This window comes from Brassica napus, chromosome C4, assembly GCF_020379485.1.
Source record: "Brassica napus cultivar Da-Ae chromosome C4, Da-Ae, whole genome shotgun sequence".
In the NCBI taxonomy this organism is placed as follows: domain Eukaryota; kingdom Viridiplantae; phylum Streptophyta; class Magnoliopsida; order Brassicales; family Brassicaceae; genus Brassica; species Brassica napus.
Window position 1 is genome coordinate 38,583,257 of NC_063447.1, and position 19,901 is coordinate 38,603,157.

The 19,901-nt window shown below is 34.2% G+C and overlaps 2 protein-coding genes across 2 annotated transcripts; one reads left to right on the forward strand and one right to left on the reverse strand.

Annotated features, from left to right (window-relative positions):
• The first annotated feature begins 4,483 nt into the window (after window positions 1–4,483).
• On the forward strand, window positions 4,484–8,067 carry LOC106390692 (protein SMAX1-LIKE 3). The gene is made up of 3 exons (XM_013831217.3): window positions 4,484–6,157; window positions 6,473–6,671; window positions 6,768–8,067. Exons 1-3 carry the CDS (start codon window positions 5,046–5,048, stop codon window positions 7,806–7,808), a joined length of 2,352 nt encoding a protein of 783 aa, XP_013686671.1. The 5' UTR covers window positions 4,484–5,045; the 3' UTR covers window positions 7,809–8,067.
• A 4,925-nt stretch (window positions 8,068–12,992) lies between these two features.
• On the reverse strand, window positions 12,993–13,691 carry LOC125586062. Its single transcript, XM_048755857.1, has one exon. It carries the CDS (start codon window positions 13,689–13,691, stop codon window positions 12,993–12,995), a length of 699 nt encoding a protein of 232 aa, XP_048611814.1.
• Between the last annotated feature and the right edge of the window lie 6,210 nt (window positions 13,692–19,901).

The window sequence follows — 19,901 nt, forward strand, 5'->3', positions numbered from 1 at the left end:
AATCTCACATTTTTGTGATCCATAGTTTAAAATTTTTGTTATGACAAAATACAAATGATTAAAAAATCATATAAATAAAAGTATAATTTAATTAATCATAAATATTTAAAATATATATATGTATATATATCATTCTAAATTAAACTATAAACCATATTGAATAAATAAATATTTTAATTTCAAAATTTACTTTGAATAATTTTTTTTGATAAAAGTTTCGAACTAACATTGATAATTTTTTTTTTAAATTATAAATTACTAAAATTATTAATCTCACAATGAAAATTTTGTTATCGGTAATTTAAAGTTTTTGCTATTAAATATACGCATGATCAAAAAAACATATGAGTAGAAAGCATCATTTAATAGACATTAATATTAAAAATATACTATGTATGTTAATATCATTTAAATATTATTACATATCCTATCAAATTTTTAAAAAAATTGTTTGGATTAATAAAATTGATTTATACGTTCGCACCAATTTAATTATATATGTAATAGTTACTGACTTTTAATTATTCAATATATATTTATTATTTTATAATATGTAAGAACATATAATACATAAAATAATTTATATATATAATGTTTATCCCGCGCAAAGCGCGGATCTTAATCTAGTAAATTATATTTCCTATTTTATTATGTAAAAAGTTTGATAGACAAGTAATGTATTTGTATAAATAAGTCTATTGGCTACATTAATAAAATGATAAAAAAATATTTTACAAGTTTCCTTCAAACTTATCATGGTATCAGATCCATAGATCTAATTACTACAGGTTACGGTTTTGTTAATCTTTTTTCTTTCAAAAAAAGGTTTTCATTACGAAATATTTTCTTTCAATGTGAAGTTCTTATTTACTTCGTGACGACTGACGAGTTTTGATTATTACAATTATGTTTTCTTTTCTTTGATTTTTTGTTTTTTGAAAAAGGCTTCTTTTTCTTTGATTTATTTTCTTATGGTTATTTTGCTACTACAAAAAAGACGTGGCCTCATACTACAAAGCGGAAGACGTTCAGTGATTGATAATATTACTATGGATTATGAGCATGGACCATTGATGGATCCGTTCATATTTACTTGTGTAATAGTTTCTTATTCAGATCTTCATGTGGCTATTTATCAATTACAACTTCGATGTAGTCACGAATGTGACGACTCCAGCGGGTATATACGGATCCAGTGGAGTGATGTTTTGATGATGTTGCTGTGGACTTTGAGCATGTATCAGAAATGTTCGTTCAGTTTACTTGGTAGCATGAGACGATGAAGATACACAACTACTACGGTATATTTTATTGCGATGCCATGGTGAGGTATAAACCCTATTGATAACTTTGGCGAGGTATAAATGCTACTGATAGCCTTATGGTGAGGTATAAACACCATGAAAATGATTTGATGATTGTCCAGTCTCATACGTCTTACCAAGTTTGTGGGAGGGTATTAGGAGATCTCGGAGAATTAAAAAATCGTTTAGAATATATTTGGATGTAACTATTAGGAAAATATCATTTATGTATACTAGATAGCCTATAATATATTTGGATGTAACTATTAGAAAAAAATATCATTTATGTATAAGTTATATTCCTATTCTATTATGTAAAGAGTTTGACAAATAAGTTATGTACTTATATAAATAAGCCTATTGGCTAAATTAATAAGCTGAGTTTCTAATAACCATATCCCTTATATATTAGAAGACAAGCATTTGTCATTAATGCATTCACACTATATTTGTCACGTAGTAATCAATTTCAATTTGAGTATGTTTACGTGCCGATCTCACAGTCATTTAACAATTAATGCGTTCACATACTAATTTTTTTAACTACACTGCAGATAATTTAATGTGTTTGCACTAATTTTTTTTCATCATGTCATTTTTAGTTCCTGCATTTTTAACCTTTGTATTAGTGCACTGAAATTTTTTTCATACAAATACTAAAAATATCATTTTGAAAGAAAAAAATTACAAAATCATTAAGATTTGCATCAACTAAAATGCTGGAATGAGATTATTTTAGAAATTGAAAGTTTTGTATCTTACCGAATTTAGCCATGGTTGATGCATATGCACACAAAGGCAATAAATAATTGTGATTGATTATGAATTAAGGAAACTGAGGTAAAAGACACCATATACAAAGTTGGTTCCTTAGTTTAGCTTAATATTGATTTTCTTTACGGAGTTTTCGTATCAGACAACAAATTAGAAATATAATCAGATTGTTAAAAAAAATCAGAAATCAGAAAAACTTTAAAAGAAAAGAAAATTCGGTTGAAAAATAGAATTAAGGTGCCGAGTGAAGAGATCAAATTATTTTTCACGCAACTCTAACACTTTTCACTCGATTTTATCTTGTTTTTATTATATGTACCAAGAATTTTTATAGGGCAATACACATTGTTGGTTATAGACTACGTTAATTTTGCAACATGTCCAACAATATTGACATGACACTCATCTATTTTTATTGGTATTCTTAAAGTATGATCCAATAATTATATATGTTAAACAAGCCTAGAATATTTGTTTTACATTTATTTCATTTTACTTTTATATTAGTAGAAGAAAATAAGTCTAGGTAAAATATATGGATCTGAAAAACCGAACCGAACTAGATTTGAAATTAATACTAAACACAAAGTAAAACTGATTAATTACTCAGATGGATCTAAAAGTTTAATATCTAGATAATCAGACCTAAATCTGATCAAAACTAAAATATTTTGGATACCAAAAGTATCTAAATCACAATTATATACTTAAATATGTTAATTATTTTAAATTTTATATCTATTAGATATTCAAAAAACGAAAATATCTAAAAATTATCAGCATAGTCACACGTAAATATAAAAAATAACAGAAAATGTTCAAAATACTAAAAATATTTATTTATTCTCTATCCAAATATTTAAATTGAACTAATTATTATGTAAATTTAAATATTTAGTCTTACATTATTCAAATTTTTATTTTTTATATTATTTTATTTTCGGATTTTGAGGATTTAAGTATATTTAATTTTTTTAAAAAATACATAATTAAAATGGGTACCCGAACTCGAATCCGAATCGAATTCGCAATGATTCAAACCAAATTCAAACCAAAATTTGTAAATATCCGAATACAATTTAAAATTCTAATTCTAAAAATCAGAAATCCGAATATATTAGGTGAATTCGAACAGATATATGAATGCCCACTTCCAGAAAAAGATATACAACAAATATCTTAATACAATATATAATAAATAATCCAATAAACTATTTCACTCTTCGCCCAGCGCGGATTGGCCGGTATAATATTATTCAACGACCAAGGTAATGACCCTTCTTTGTTATGTGTTTCTTGCCCTTAAGAGTTAGGATGGTAATAACATTGGTAAACTAAAGTACGATTTTCAATATCATTACATATGTGTATTTTGGCTGAGAGAACATTTTTCTTTACAAATTTTTGATAGGTTGAAAATTACATAAACAGGTTACGACTTTTGTCATCAAGCGAGTGATTTGTGATTATCTTTTGGAACAGAATTTGATACTTCATTTTTGTTACTTGTAAATGAGATAGTAACATCTATTATACACAGTCTTATTGATTACTGTTAACACCTAATCAACTAGGCCTGGGCGTTCGGTGGTCCGTTCGGTTTCGGTCCGGGTGATTCGGATTTTTGGATTTTCGGTGTTATGTTCATAAGTACCATTCGGTTTTTACTAGTTATAGGATCGGGTTCGGTTCGGTTCGGATCGGATTTAACCAATGTTTAAAATCGTACAAAAATATATATTTAAAAACCTCGAAAATTGACCAAAAAAATTCAAAATATATAAATTATTTACAAATCTAATTAAAAATTAGTTAAACTATCTAAATTAACTAAAAAGTATTCAAAATAACAAATAAAGCAAACTACAAAAATATTTTGAATACTCTAAAATATCTAAATCACCTTAATATATATAAAAACATTAACATATTTAACTAATTTCGGATATCTTCGGATCCTAATTCAGATTTCGGTTCGGTTCGGGTTATAACCAAAGTCCAAAGTAGTAAGCTCATAAGTCTCATTCGGATATTTTCGTAAAACAGTTCGGATTCGGTTTCGATTTTTCCGGTTCGGGTTAAAGTCGGTACTTCGGGTTGAGTTAAAAACGCCCATGCCTATAATCAACTATGTTAATTTGAGTGAAAATATTCTTTGGGAAAAATATTATATGTTTATTGAGACATAGTTTAAAATATATACTATTTTAAGACAAAAATCTGGTCATTGCTATGTTTTTTGTTGCTCATATGTTGTTGATTACATGTGATATGATCCTAGTAGCTTCAAAGTGCCAAAAGGAGAGACTGATTATTACCCATATCTATAAAAAACAAATTTCTACAGATATTATTGAGGCTATAATTTATTCTTTAGTTATATATTATATAAGGGTTGTTCAAAAAAAAAGTTATATATTATATAAGTAAAGGATGATTTGTAATTTTAGCTGCAGTACCCATTTATTGTTTAATTAGGTTCTTTTATCAATAAGTGATACACTTTGCAGAAAAGAAAGAGACCCACTTAGCTGCAGTACCCATTACATCTTTTTGGTGGAATTTGAGAAAGAAAAGAATATAAGGGCAAAGCTGAGTTACCTTTTCCTTTTGATACTGCTTTGTCATCACATGCATTCCACTTTTCACTACAAAAATCACTTTGGACCCTAAAAAATCCCCCAAAATTTTGCCTCGCTCACAAGAAAAGCATACACGTTTCCTCCTTTCTCATATATTTGAAGACCAAAACCCTTTTCTTTTCACCTCTCCCTTGATCTCTCCCTCTATTTCCTTACTCTGCTCTTAGCTTAATCCCACCTTCCAAATAGAAACAATATAATCCTTCTACTTTAACTGCTTTTGTTATCTATGAAGCCAAGTCCCTTGAAGCCTTTACCGTATAACTCTCTCTTCTAAGTACTATTACTACCGCTCCCCTGTCTTCCTTTACGGTGTTTTGTCACCATGAGAGCCGGAAGCTGCACGGTGGAGCAAGCTCTCACGCCTGAGGCTGCAAACTTGGTGAAACGAGCCATGGGCTTGGCTAGAAGGAGAGGACATGCTCAAGTCACACCTCTCCATGTGGCTAGCACCATGCTCTCCGCTCCCACTGGTTTACTTAGAACAGCTTGTCTCCAATCCCACACGCATCCTCTTCAGTGCAGAGCCCTAGAGCTCTGCTTCAACGTGGCACTAAACCGCCTCCCGACCTCCACGGGGAGTCCTATGTTAGGGGTTCAAACTTCCCCTTTCCCTTCTATCTCTAACGCTCTCGGTGCAGCTTTCAAACGCGCGCAGGCTCACCAGCGGCGTGGATCCATCGAAAGCCAGCAGCAACCGGTTCTAGCAGTCAATATTGAAGTGGAGCAGCTGATCATATCCATCCTAGATGATCCTGGCGTGAGTAGAGTTATGAGAGAAGCTGGTTTCTCGAGTCCTCAAGTGAAAAGCAAAGTCGAGCAAGCTGTGTCTTCAGAGACTTGCTCGAAAACAACCTCCTCGAGTAAACCCAAAGAAGGACAAGTCAGGAACGAGGATGTCATGAACGTTATAGACAGTCTTGTCGACAAAAAGAGGAAGAACTTCGTGATCGTGGGAGAGTGTTTAGCAACTGTTGACAAAGTTGTGCGAACAGTAATGGAGAAAGTTGACAAAAAAGACGTGCCCGAAGCTTTAAAAGACGTGAAGTTTATAACTTTATCGTTCTCCTCGTTCGGACAACCGAGTAGATTCGATGTGGAGCATAAGCTAAAGGAGTTGGAGACACTCGTCAGAAGCTGTGTAGGAAAAGGAGTGATTCTTAATCTTGGAGACCTAAACTGGTTCGTAGAGTCTAGAACGAATAGTAACAACAACAACACCTACTGTGCGGTGGAGCATATGATAATGGAGATAGGGAAGTTGGCTCGTGGATTGGTCATGGGAGATCATGGAAGGTTTTGGTTAATGGGTCTTGCGACTTCAGAGACTTACGTGAGATGCAAGTCTGGTCAACCCTCGCTTGAGTCCCTTTGGTGTCTGACTACTCTCACTATTCCAACAACTAGTAGCCTCCGCTTGAGTCTCGTCTCCGAGAGGTAAAAGTTTTTGTTGGATATGTTCTAACTATTAGCAATGTTTTTTTTTCTTGGATATTTTCTAACTATTTTGTCTTTTTTTCGAAAAAGACAATTTCACCTATAGTGTTTTTGCTTTATTTGGTGATCATCTAAAAGAACGGTGTTACAACGTGCATCCTCTTTATAAACTTTTTATATTATTTTCACTTTTTATATGCTTTTTTTCTTGTGAGAAATACTAAAGAAAGACTTAAGAAATCACTCCATTTCAGTTTAAGTTATTAAATCAAGTTAAACACTCCTGAGCTAATCACCATGTTGTTTTCAAAGCAGTGAGGTTGAAGTCAAGAAGTCAGAGAACTTACCTGTCCAGCTGCATTCATTAGAGATGCAGCTCAGTTTCTGTGAGGAATGTTCTACCAAATTTGAAGCAGAAGCTAGGTTCTTACAATGCAGCAATAGCAATGTAACCACTGCAGCTTTACCGGCTTGGCTTCAGCAATACAAGAAGGAGAATCAAAGTAGTCACAATGTGAGTTGTATAACAACCAAATCAAAGTCACATTTCTCATGCCAAAATCACTTTCTTATTTTAAGAGCATCAATGTTTGATTCTTGGACTTGGCAGGATTCAGATTCTATCAAAGAACTTGTGGCTAAGTGGAACACAATCTGTGATTCAATCCACAAGAGACCATCTCTAAAAACACTCACACTCTCTAGTACCCTCGACCATCTTCAAACCAACGGTGATTGGCCTGTGATCGAGACAAACAAGTACCTTCATCATCACTCGGTGACCTCTGGTGCATCCGAATTAAGACTGTTCATTCCAGAACATGACACCGAGCAAAGAACAGAGCTCTTCTCTTCGAATCCTAACTCAGCAGCTTCCTCGAGCGATGGAATGGAGGTAGAGCACGTCTCTTCTAGGTTTAAAGAGATGAATGTTGAAAACCTAGCGACACTATGTGATGCCTTGCAGAGCAAGGTACCATGGCAGAAGGATATAATCTCAGAGATAGCCAAAACTGTCTTGAAATGTAGGTCGGGATCGAGTAGGACAAATATAAACGGAATAGATGATAAAAAAGAAGACACATGGATGTTCTTTCAAGGTCTTGATGTAGAGGCTAAAGAGAAGATCGCCAGAGAGTTGGCTAAACTCGTGTTCGGATCGCAAGACAGCTTTGCCTATATCTGTTTGAGCAGTTTCTCATCGAAAGATTCGAGGAACAAGAGGTCGAGAGATGAACAGAACTGGAGTTACATTGAGAGATTCTCTGAAGCTGTTTCGCTTAATCCAAGAAGAGTGTTCTTAGTGGAAGATATAGAGCAGGCTGATTATTTGTCTCTAATGGGTTTCAAGAGAGCCATTGAGAGAGGAAGAGTTTGTAACTCGAGTGGTGTAGAAGCTTACCTTAGAGATGCGATTGTGATCTTGAGCTGTGAGAGATTCAGCTCAAGATCAAGAGCTTGTTCTCCTCCGGTTAATCAGAAGTCGTCGGACGGTTCAGATCAATCTGAGGACAAGAACGGTGGTACTTGCGTTGTACTCGATCTTAACCTCTCTCTTGACGATGGCGTTTGCGAAAAAGAGCCATGTGATGAGATTGGCTTGCTCGAAGCTGTAGATGGACGCTTTCATTTCAAATGTTCATCAACGTAGCACCATGCATGTGTGCATGTAATGTAACATGCCAGTATATGAACTTGAACATGATCTTTTCGATGACATCATGCGCTATTCGTTTCCTTGGGAATTTCTCTTTCTCATTGGGGCAATACTTTGGCCTTTGGGCTAAACGTGTAGGCGTAGTTGTAGATTTTTTTCTGGTTAGGGAACATTCTAGATGGTTATGTATTGTTTATTTTCCGTTTTATGTATGTTTTCCCTATTTAAAAACAAATGCTTTTTCCCCCTCTTACCAACAATATACCAGATGAATGTAAATTTCATGTAGCGAATGAGGCAGCTAGGGTTTTGAAATTAGTTTCAAAACATTATGCTTCACCAGCAAAGTGGTATATGTACTTTTTGCTTGACAAACAAAACAAGGTCTAGCCTAAGAGAAGAGCTTGTTTACCTACTACCATTATATATATGTCGCTTAAAGTTTTATATCGTTCTTGTAGCGACTCGCGCTGAGATTATTAATTTCGTTATATTTTTATGATTAGAAGACACTAGGTATGTTTAATTTGAATATCGATTCGGTTTTAGGTTGGTTTTTCGGTTTTAATCTCCTAAAATATAACTACCATTCTAAATCAATATTTATTTTGGTTTTTTCGGTTAAAATGTTTGAGGTTTTTGTTTTTTTTTTAAGTAATAATCCAAAAATCATTATTATTTATCTGGTTTCATGTTATATGAATGTTAGACGGTCTTAATGTCGAACCAATAGTTTCATACTGTTTAGATTGTAATTTCTAAACACAAGCAAAATCAAATCAAATCTATATAATAGTTGAAGAAAAAGAAAATAAAATCATTAAGACAAATAATTTCATTACAATTTGGTCGATGGTGAAATGAATTATTAAAGAAGAAAAAAGAATATTCCGAATTCCAAGAGAATTAGAATCTTCACTTGTGCTGAATATTTAGTTATATAGATGTTCATGTCAATGTGCATATGTATATGTATATAAAAATATATAAAAATGTTGATAAATATATAAAGATATCGTTAATTAACATTAAAAGATATTTTTGTTCAAAATAACACATAAAAGGTAAAGTTCTTAAATTAAAATAAAGTAAAAATAAAATAGGCGTAGATATTAGTGAATTTTTTTTATACAATGAAAATCAAATTATATCTGTAAACAATAAAAATAATATATATACAATTGGGTCTATAAATTATCTTTCTATGTGGAACCTTTGTATAATCTGTCGAATTCTGCATGTGAGCTTTATATTGAAAAAAAACGTAAAATATTACATAGTGTGAACATATTTATGTAGAGTTTGACTGAGAAGTTTTTTTCAAATGTAACATGTCAGTATACTCATTCTCAAATTGCTGTGAGAATTCCAAGTGGCGAATATAGTGTTGTAAACACATTGAGATATGTAATAGATTTTGAATTGTGTGATTTAAAAGTTTCATGTATTCGACAGCTTCGTGCATGCAAGTTAATGCTTAGTTGCATACAAGTGTTCGTCTCTCAGAGAACATCATAATTAAGAGTTCTAAATCAAATAAAATGTTGTAAATAAAATGTTGGGGAAATACTTCTGTTCTCGTTACTGTCGACCATAAGGTCCATATATATACAAGGTATTAGACCGTCATAAGGTCATGTTTATCCTAACAAGATAAGGATAAGGATAAACACTATGTTACGGATATACATGGAATATATACTAGATAAACACATAGTCTCTGGTTGTCTTTATCATGTCCCGGATTGGGCCTGCAGTACGGGCTGGTCCATGGTCGATCATCATTTGGTTTATAACACTCCCCCTTGATCGACACATCCGGTATAGGTTCGTTGCATGCTTAATGTTGCCTCATTAAAACCTCTCCTGAAAAACCCCAAAACCAATGTGGCAAAATGGGAAACCAAGGACAGGAAAAAGAGTACAACACATGAATTCCCCCAGATGAATTCATCACTGTAGTAGACGCATTCCCATCTGGTATCCGAGTCTTCTTGAACGTTGAAGTTGCCTATGACTTGGTGAAGATGATCAGCTGGAATCTCCTTGAATGAACTTGTAAGTCTTGGACGTTGGTATGTCTTTTGGAACTCCTTTAAGATGTGGTCAGGATGTACATCTTTGCTGCTGATCACTCCATGTCTTGGTTGAACTGATGGTGCTTCAAACGGTGCTCAGATGGACTTTATAATCTGCAATAAAACTTTACTTGCAGGTCCTTTTTCATGTCCCACAGATTCTCTTTGGTTATATGGCTTTCCCAAAACGTGGACATTCAATATATATTGAGTCATAGACCCAGAACACATACGAACAACTTTACTTCATATCTTTCGTTCATTCGGACTTATATCTCTTCGTATGTGCCAATGGCTTTATCCATTGTAACCAATCATTCTTTATTTTCTTTTGTCGATCCATGTTGAGCTATAGACCTTGTCTATATTCGTTCATAATCATGAGTGTCTAAGGTCATACCATCAATAATTATTTGCTGCAATGAAACTCATCACACAATGAATTCGCAGTCATACACTCATGTCCTTTGTACATGGTTATCGATCTTTTCTTGCTTTAGCAATGCTTATAATCATTAAGCCACGACCAGACATCCTTCTGGTCACTATCCTGGTTTATGGTTCTCACTTAGACGTGCTGACTTAATCATACACACACACACGGCTATGATTTTTCTACAGACTTTCCATATGTAAAACATAGCCTGTTTAATCAATCGATAACTTGTATTATTGAACCTTTGAACCATTAAACCTTTTTCTCTCAGTTGGTCTTTATTATGATCACAAGGAATTATAATATTTTCTGTATGGACTGACTGCACTAAGTAAATACTTAGTCTTTCATATTACTTACAGCTGCTGTATATTACAATCCATAAACAACTTAGGAACAAAGCTTGTTCTATGAGAATTTCTTTCTCATATTTCTATGGTACGTTGATACCTTTATCCAGTGATCCATTTGCTGCTTACTACACCATTATTTCTTTAGTAAATATCCAGACAAAATCAAACTTGATTTTCTGTAGTAGCATCCACCATATAGGAGCATATCTCTTTATAAATTGTTCCTTGGTCCTTGTGAGTATCCTTGTGTAATCAAGCTATACTTGAACGTTATTTAGAAGGAACATGGACACACTATACCATGTGGTCATGTCCTTTAATCTCACGGAATTTCTTATCTCACAAGATCCATTCACTGGTTTCTTTCTTAGATGGCTTTTCTGTATGTACATGGTTACTACGCCCATCTGTCTTATAATTACTTTGAATTCTTTGAACACCCCACGTCCCTATATAGGTTTTATGAGTACTCTACGTGGGTTCATGATCCTCAGGTTATATCCTTCAAATCCCAAGTACTACAATCTTTTATGAGCTCTTATGTATGTAAATACATCTTTGGTGTTAACACTCTTTATCTTTAGTTTCATACTGTTCCAGACATGATCTAATTAGATTTTGAGATCTTATTATCCAAGACCTTTATACCTTGCAGTTTGGCGTCCCAAACTACATGGTCTGGTACCTTAGATGTGTGGTTGCGCAACCTTATTTCTCTGTCTGAACTGGTTTCTCTTATGAACTCGGATTTGTACGATTCTGAGCACCTTTCATTACTTTCCGAGGTTCCTTATTATTTGGAACTTATTTGTCTATCTCTAATAGACATTGTAGCAACTTGATTGTGTCTCTTAGACATCTAATTCGTGGTGCTTAAGCTGGTATGACATAGTCATTTTTTCTTTTCGGGTCAGTGTGTCTGGCATATATTTCTGCTAGCTTTTATATCTTTTGATCATATTCTTTTAGAACGTCTAGATCATAATCTTTGGTCTGAGGATCTTGCCAAGACAACTATGGTTGATACCATTATATTTCTCTTTTACTCTTTACTCTTTATCAGCCTGATAACTTTCTCCTTTCAAAGTTGGATAATCAGATTACTATCTTTTGTAATCTGTGTTCTTGGCCACTTGATTAAATCATCCATGTTTGGCACAAGATACATTATAGTTTCGTGGAGGAAGTCTTATTTATGTAATATATATTCTCAATCCTCATCTGAGGTTCCATCTTAAATGGCACACATATATGTGGTGGAATATTCGTATTTTCTTAAGATGGTTTGTGTATATGTCTGGTTTATGACCCTTAATCATTCAGAAGTGGGAATGTCTATGCTTACATGTATGGCCTGATGTAAATCAATATTTATATACATAATGTCCTTAAGCTTTAGGTTGGACGTGAGTGATGTACCATTAGTGAGGGTCCAGCCGTGTATATTATGGTTGTAAACCATGGAATCCGAATTTATGATATGATCATGGACTGTGGGTTCTAGTCCTCTCTCCCCCTCATGAACATACTCATAATTTCGTAGTGTTTAGGACAGTGGAGCCTTAATTATTTTAGTGATTTTCCCTTTTGTGTACTTATAACACATTGTGAGATTTTATGGGATCACTTTTGTGTCTTAATTAATTTTTCATCATGTTTTGGATCAAGATGGCTAATCTGGTCATGCCATAAGTGTTTATTTTGTGGTGAACCATACTGGTTACCATGGCTTTATGCCTCTTTCATACTGATCCTTAGCATAGAATAAATCAGTAGAAAATATGGGTATAGGCATTCATAATGCTTTTAGGCGATTTTTCAAAAATCTGAAAGGAATCGTATTTTCTTTGCTCACTGGTTCAATGTAGAATGTTATAAATCTTTATAACTCAATGGGTCTGAATAATGTCGTGTCTTTTGCCATTGTCAGTACCAATTAATTGATTTCAAGTGATTGTAGGAAGGTAAAGTTGAACCTATACAATCAAGATGAAGTTAAATCTATGCGAGAAATCAATCTATCAGTGAACTGACTCATTAGTCTACACCCAACAATTGATTTTATGTGATTGCAGGAAGGTAAAGTTAAACCTATACAATCAAGGTAAAGTTAAACCATGCATGAAATCAACTATCAGTGGACTGATTATCCTTTTATTAAGGTTTTATTTGTTATTTAATCAAGAATCATCAAGCAAGACCAAGCAAGATAATATATAAAAACAAAATCGTTTTTATTATTTCAATAACATAAATGAATAACAAATAAATCAAATCAGATATGAAAACATAAAATCAGAATGTCGGAAAATTATTCAATGTATAATCCGACCTCATGGTCCATGAGTGTCCACTCGGAATCCTCCTCAGATCTCTTCTTATCAAATGTGGCTTTATTAGCTTCAGGGATTTTCATCTCACTGTCTAGTACTTCATAATATATCTCCATGATGTCATTAAACCGTCTGATGTTATCCATCCTTTTCTGCTTCTTTTGCTCAATGTCTAATAAATATGAGAACATGTCATAATAGGTGGTGAAACCTTTGGCCTGATGTGATAACAACACTTCCTCTGAATGGAATGTGTCACGAGTTTTGTTTAACAAATCCTCGTTTGTTACCAATTCACCACATAGTCTAAGACTATAGGTGATTCTCATAAGATCAGAGTGATAATTGTCCACGGATTCATAATCCTGGAACCTTAGAGCTTCCCATTTTTTCTTGGATTCGTGCAACAATGGCTCACAGAATCTAGAATTCAAAAATGACCAGAGATTATGAGGATCATTAACATATCCAAACTCGTCTCTTAGGTCCTCACAGAGATGGTGTCGCATAATCATTATGGCTCTGTGTCTTTCACACGCAAGGGTGTCATTGCCATACTTGATGCACTTCCCAAGTCCTCTAGACTTCAAGACGGCTGAAGTGTTTATAGCCCAATCAAGATAATTATCTCCAGAGAGATCAAGGGCTTTGTAATCTGAGGGTATGAAACTCGACATCTGAAATCATTATTCAAAACAGGTCTTAATCAAGTAATCTTTTTGAAATTTTTCATGCTTCATATCAATGCCACACACGGACCAAAAGAAATTTTTTTTCTAAATGATGCATTTTCTTAAAACCATACGGTTTAAGGTGTGGATCAATGTATTTTTCAGATTTAAGGTCCTCTTATTTCAAACACAAGGTTTCAAGGCCTTTAGGGATTCTATCTTAGATGATCAGGAAAATGTTCCATATTTTCTTCATCCCATTGGATCGGATCATTTAGTATAATGATTTTTTTTTTCAGTTCAGATCAGATTGCTTGAAAACTATGAATGATCTATATCCCTAACAGTCGAGATTTCATGTTCAGTATGCAATATTAGTATGCAAACAATATGCAATCAAACAAACCAATTCAATCATGAAATCAGGTTAGGGTTTTTGAAAAATATACCATATATTTAATATTATTTTTTTTCAAAAAATAATCAAATCAGAAATTATTGTGACTTAAAAAAAATAAATCAGGAAGATTTGATTTATTCATGCAATTTATTATATACTTTTCGATTTAAAAATAAATATATTTTCTCTGATATATCTCTGATATTTCGATTTTAAATATTAAAAAAATATTTTTTTCAATCCTAATCAAGTTCTAGTCGTTATCAATCATCAGGAAAACAAATTTCTCAGACAAGAACAGGAGGTAAAACCTCGGATTAATTTATGAAACCATGATCAGATTTTCAAAAAAAATTATGTAACATGCAGTCCTTAACAGTTCTAGTTGATTCAGATCAGATAAGAACATTAAACAGGACAATAATGATAAGTTTAAGCAAGTAACAATCGGTTTCTTTCAACATATAGCAGTCAGATTTTTTTTAAAAAATTGTTTAACCTTCAATCCTAAACAGTTCTATGTGAAACTATCATCAGGAAAAGTTTTAAACAATTTTAAAATCAGTTTCAGATTAAGAACATGTTCAAAACAAGTTCAGGTTCGAGATTTTAAAGAGTTTATGGTTTATGGTTTTATTTTATTTGTAGAGACATGTTTCTAAATATAGCTACATGGCTGCGGATAGGGGTATTTAATACTTTATGGGTTTTAGATGAGTTTTCGATGATACCTGAAAACTTTTGATGGGTTGATCGGTCTATCAGTTAGAGATCTTCCTGGTTAGCTGATGGATTGCTCGGAATTATTGTTTTTGTTGCTGCTTGTTGGAATAGGAGACTGGTATATGGTTGAGAGAAATTTTGGTTTTTGGAACAAATTTTCCGCCTGTATTGTAGCTGAGCGTGGGGGCGCGTCCGAACTTCGATTGATGTGGGGTTAGCGGCGTTGGCTTCGTCTCGTCAAGAGCTTTAATTTGGTATCTGGCTCGTCATCTGGATCCACCGGAGTTGAGGGATAGAGCTGTTTGAAGTTTGTCGGGAATTAGGGTTTTTACTGCTCGGATTTATTTCTGGTTTTTAGGGTTAGGGTTTATGAGAGCAACGTCGTGCTGATAACGTGTTGTAAATAAAGTGTTGGGAAAATACTTCTGTTCTCATTACTGTCGACCAGAAGGTCCATATATATACAAGGTATTAGACCGTCATAAGGTCATGTTTATCCTAACAAGATAAGGATAAGGAAAAATACTATGTTACGGATATACGTGGAATATATACTAGATAAACACATAGTCTCTGGTTGTCTTTATCATGTCCTGGATTGAGCCTGCAGTACGGGATGGTCCATGGTGGATCATCATTTGGTTTATAACAAAAAAAACAAATATTTTGTGAGTTTTAATTATATAATTAATTTTAGTGTTTATAAAGTTAAACTTGTCACATATTGACATCTGTTATCATAGTATCCATAGAGCTTCTCAAAAATTATTTGAGAAACTTTTGTTGTTTCTCTCCTAATTTTCATAATCTTTTCATTTTTTTTTTGTTTAATTACTTAGATACCGGAGGTGCTCTCATGTTCAATCGATTGCCTTTGGAAATTCTGGGACAATCCAAAGCTCGAAGATTGCCTTTGGAAATTCTGGGACAATCCAAAGCTCGAATCTTTGATAATTAGTCTAACAAAAAAAAAAAGAAAGAGAAGAAGATAAGCTAGACTTAAGCTAGAAGAAAGAACGCTTAAGCTAGAAGAAAGAACATGCAAATATTCAACGCGACAGTATACTAATCACTTGTACACAATTATACATTTATCATAAAGCATATTGTTCTTATTCGTCTTTTACTAAAGTTTTGTCGTTAACTATGACATTGAAAACTAGTCGAGTTGTACGACATGGTTGAAAAGGTTATAATCGAAACCTACCATCTTAAATATTTCTACTTATATGGCCAGACGATATAAATACTCAATTCTTATTTCGAGCAATAATGTCCATCGCGTACAGGGTGAGAAACCCGTCGGACACCTCCGGATTGTAAAGAATAAAAACTATGACAATTAAGAAAAACAAAAAACTATAACAGTTCTTTAATTTCATCCATTTCGTAATAAGCGATGCTACCATTCCATTTTCCTTTTAAAACACATTTGATATTTTATCTTTTACAATATACCAAGTGGAATCAATTTTGCTTATTTGTCTTTACAATTAATTGTTGTTGTTATGCAAGTTTTCTTTTAATTATTGTACACTCAACGAAAAAAATCATCTATGGAACAGACGGAATATAAACATGACAAACTATGATTAAGCCGTAATCTATCTAAACATAAAACATACAAAACTAGTCATTGTTTCCTTTAGCATCCAAGACAGCTTGATTGTCCACAAACTTTATTGCCACTCTGTTTCATTTCATCTTTTATTTTTCTCGAGAGAAAAGGAAGAAGCCACCACCTTAATTAGAATCTCCTGCTTTTCTCTATTTCTCTTTTGCCTTTCCGACTTTAGTTTTATTTTAAATCTCAGAAGTTTTGGGTATTATTGTGCATCCCTTGGACCGGGGATTAGAATATATATGGAACTGTTGTAATTAGAGAGTTTAGAGACCGAATATTTCTGTGTTATTATTAATGAACAATGGGGGTTCCTTATATAAGGATTACAAGATAAAGATAAATGGAAAGATTACATATCCTAATCCTTCTAGATTTAGGAAAACTACTAAAACATAAATATATAAAGAAAAGGAAGTAGGGTTTCCTTTTTCTCCTAATCTTGTGGCCGTCTCTCTCTCTCTCCTGAAGTCGGCTCTCTCTCTCCTCTCTCTAGGGTTTCAGCCATCTCTCTATCTTCTATGTATTGGGCCGGTCTTGGGCCGGGCCTGGTTATGGACATTCACCATTGGATTTATAACACTTCCCCTTGGATGCCATAACCATACAGGATTTGTAGTACGCTTCATGTTGCCTCATTAAAACCTTATCAGGAAAACCCAGTGGGACAAAACCATGATGAAGGAAAAATAGTACAACACGCACTGCTCCCCCTGATGTGAACCTCAGTGTAGGTTCTACATTCTATGCATCTGATGCGTGATCTTTCCTGTATATATAGGATGAGAGTAATCGGCTAGTTTCATTACTAAGCCGTAACTAGACCATTTCGAACTCTTAGGTCGTTTCTCATCTCTTGACATCGAGTGTCCCGGTAAAGTATGTGGTTTAAACAATATGAACCATATTGTCTTCGGAGATCACTATTTGGTCTTTGCAAATCGTGTTTGCATGTGTCCATGGTCTAGGCGTGATTGTCTACTATCAACTGCTCTTTACTTTGGCCATTATAATTACCATCGACCATGTATCAATCTGGTCGATCTATGTTCAGGTCATAGACCTCGTCCATATGTGTCCACTACTTGTCTCATGAGTGTTCAAGATCAATGATCATTGCTGTGAGTTTATAATCTCTTATTATGGCTCTGCTGCCGAACACTCTCATGGATGTGGACATCGATGTCTTTGCCTTAGGTAATGTCGTATTCATTATTCTTTGCATTCCTATCTTAATGATGGCGTCTCATGACCTTAGTTGCTGTGGATCATATCACACGCTAAGTATATATTATTAGGTCATGAATCTCGGCTTTCACGAGCTTATGGACTACAATACTTTATATCCGACAGGGAAGGATAGATTAAACATCTCCTCTTTGTCCTCTCGAGAAAACTTTGTGGGAGTTGGTCATACAGCAGCAGGAAACTATTCTGCTATGCCGGATCCTTAAGAGATCTGATTGTCGGATTGCAACCTGATGGTGGATCTTTTCTACTAGCCCGTGATCAAAGTATAAGAGCCGGACGCCTTTAGTAGAAGGGGCCGGACGCCTTTATCTGAAAACCGGATGCCTTTTAGCTTAAGGGCTGGACGTCTTTAGTCGAAGGACCGGATGCCTACAGATACGTTATGTATCAGTCTACTAACCTCTTTTAGGTTTAGTACAAACAAAAGGGATTTCAAATGTTTATGGACTGTTATTGGATTGTCTTTTATACAACTCCAAGATCATGCGTGATCACTTTCTTTTACATACTATATGCAGCTGTTTTTATTTCAGTCCATGAATCAGCTTAGGAACAAAGCTGTTCTTTCAATTTTATCCAGTGATCTATATGCTGCTTTACTACATAATTGTATCTATTTTCTTATGACCAGACCTTTTGTTAATTTTGAAATTTTGTAGCAGCAACCACCACATAGGAGTTCATCTCCTTATAATATGTTCCTTTGATCTCTGTGAGTACCTTGTGTAACAAACTATGATCTAATGTTGTTATTAGGAAACATGAACACTCTAGACCTCGTGATCATGTGCCTTTTCTCACGGTTTCTTTATCTCACAAGATCCATCTATTTCACTGGTTTTATCAGATAGCGTCTCTGTATATGTATATGGCCAATACGGCCATCTCTCCTTTAGATACTTTGAACCTCCACGTTTATCTTTCTGATTGTATGATCTTTATGATTGTATGAGTACTCATTCGTGGGTTCATGATCCTCGCTCATCTCTTTATGTTCAAGTGCTATTCTCTTATGCATCTTTTATATAACATTCATGTGTGTGTCGACACTTTCATATGTGGTTCCATTATGTTCCAGACATGATCTATAGATTTGAGATCTTATTATCCAGGACCTTTATTACCTAGCAGCTTGGCGTCCCAAGACTACATGGTTTGGTACCTTAGATGTGTAGCTGCGCAGCCTTTTCTCAATGTCTGGTATGGTTTCTCTTATAATCTCGGATCTGTATTCTATGCACCATTCTTTTTTATCCGAGATTCCTTTATCTTATGGAACACTTGGTCTATCTTGTATAGACTCTATAGCAACTTGACTACGTCTCTTCTAGGACATTAGATTTCGTTTGGTGCTAAGCTGGTTTATGACTTAGTCATTTTTTTCTATTCGGGTCAGTGTCTGGCATCTCGATTAGCTAGCCTTTTATAATCTTTCTTTATTTGGACGTCTACAATTCTAATCCGAGGATCTTTGCCAAGACCATGATGGTTGATACCATTCATTCTTTTATAATTCTTTATTTGCTCTTTGTACCAGCTTATAGCTTTCTCATTATGATGTTGGATAGATGGATTCATTGATCATGCAATCCGTGTACCTGGCCACTATTTGATCACCCATAATTTGGCTCACGGTCTCTTTGAATTCGTGGAGAAAGTCCTATTCTTATCCAACATATATTCGCAATCCTCTTCTGAGGTTCCATCTTAGACGGCAAACATATATATGTGGTGGTGTATTTAAAATATCTTAAGATGGTGTATGTCTGGTTTAAGACCCGTATATAATCTGAGGTGGAAATATCTATGCTCACTTATATGGTCTGATGCATATTATAATTCTATACATGTAAATTCATAATGTCCCCAAGCCTTATAGACTTTAGAATCTTAGTCTGATAGATGGTGACTTACATGACCGAATCTTTATAGGTGATGGCCTCTTCGGCCGGTTATGGCCTTTGCGGCCGAAGGCCGGTTATGGCCTTTGTGGCCGGGCCATTTATAACATGGCCAAGTAATGGCCTTTATGGTTTGGCCGTCCTAAACATGGCTTTAGACCATAGTAGTACACGAACTTGTAGTATTGATCATGGGTTTATCCTCTCTCCCCCTCATGAACGGGACAATTAAGCCTAATGAGTTTCCTTTTGTGTACATGTTTCACAACGTGAGATCTTTTATGGGATAACTCTTTGTGCCTTTTCAATATTAATCTTTG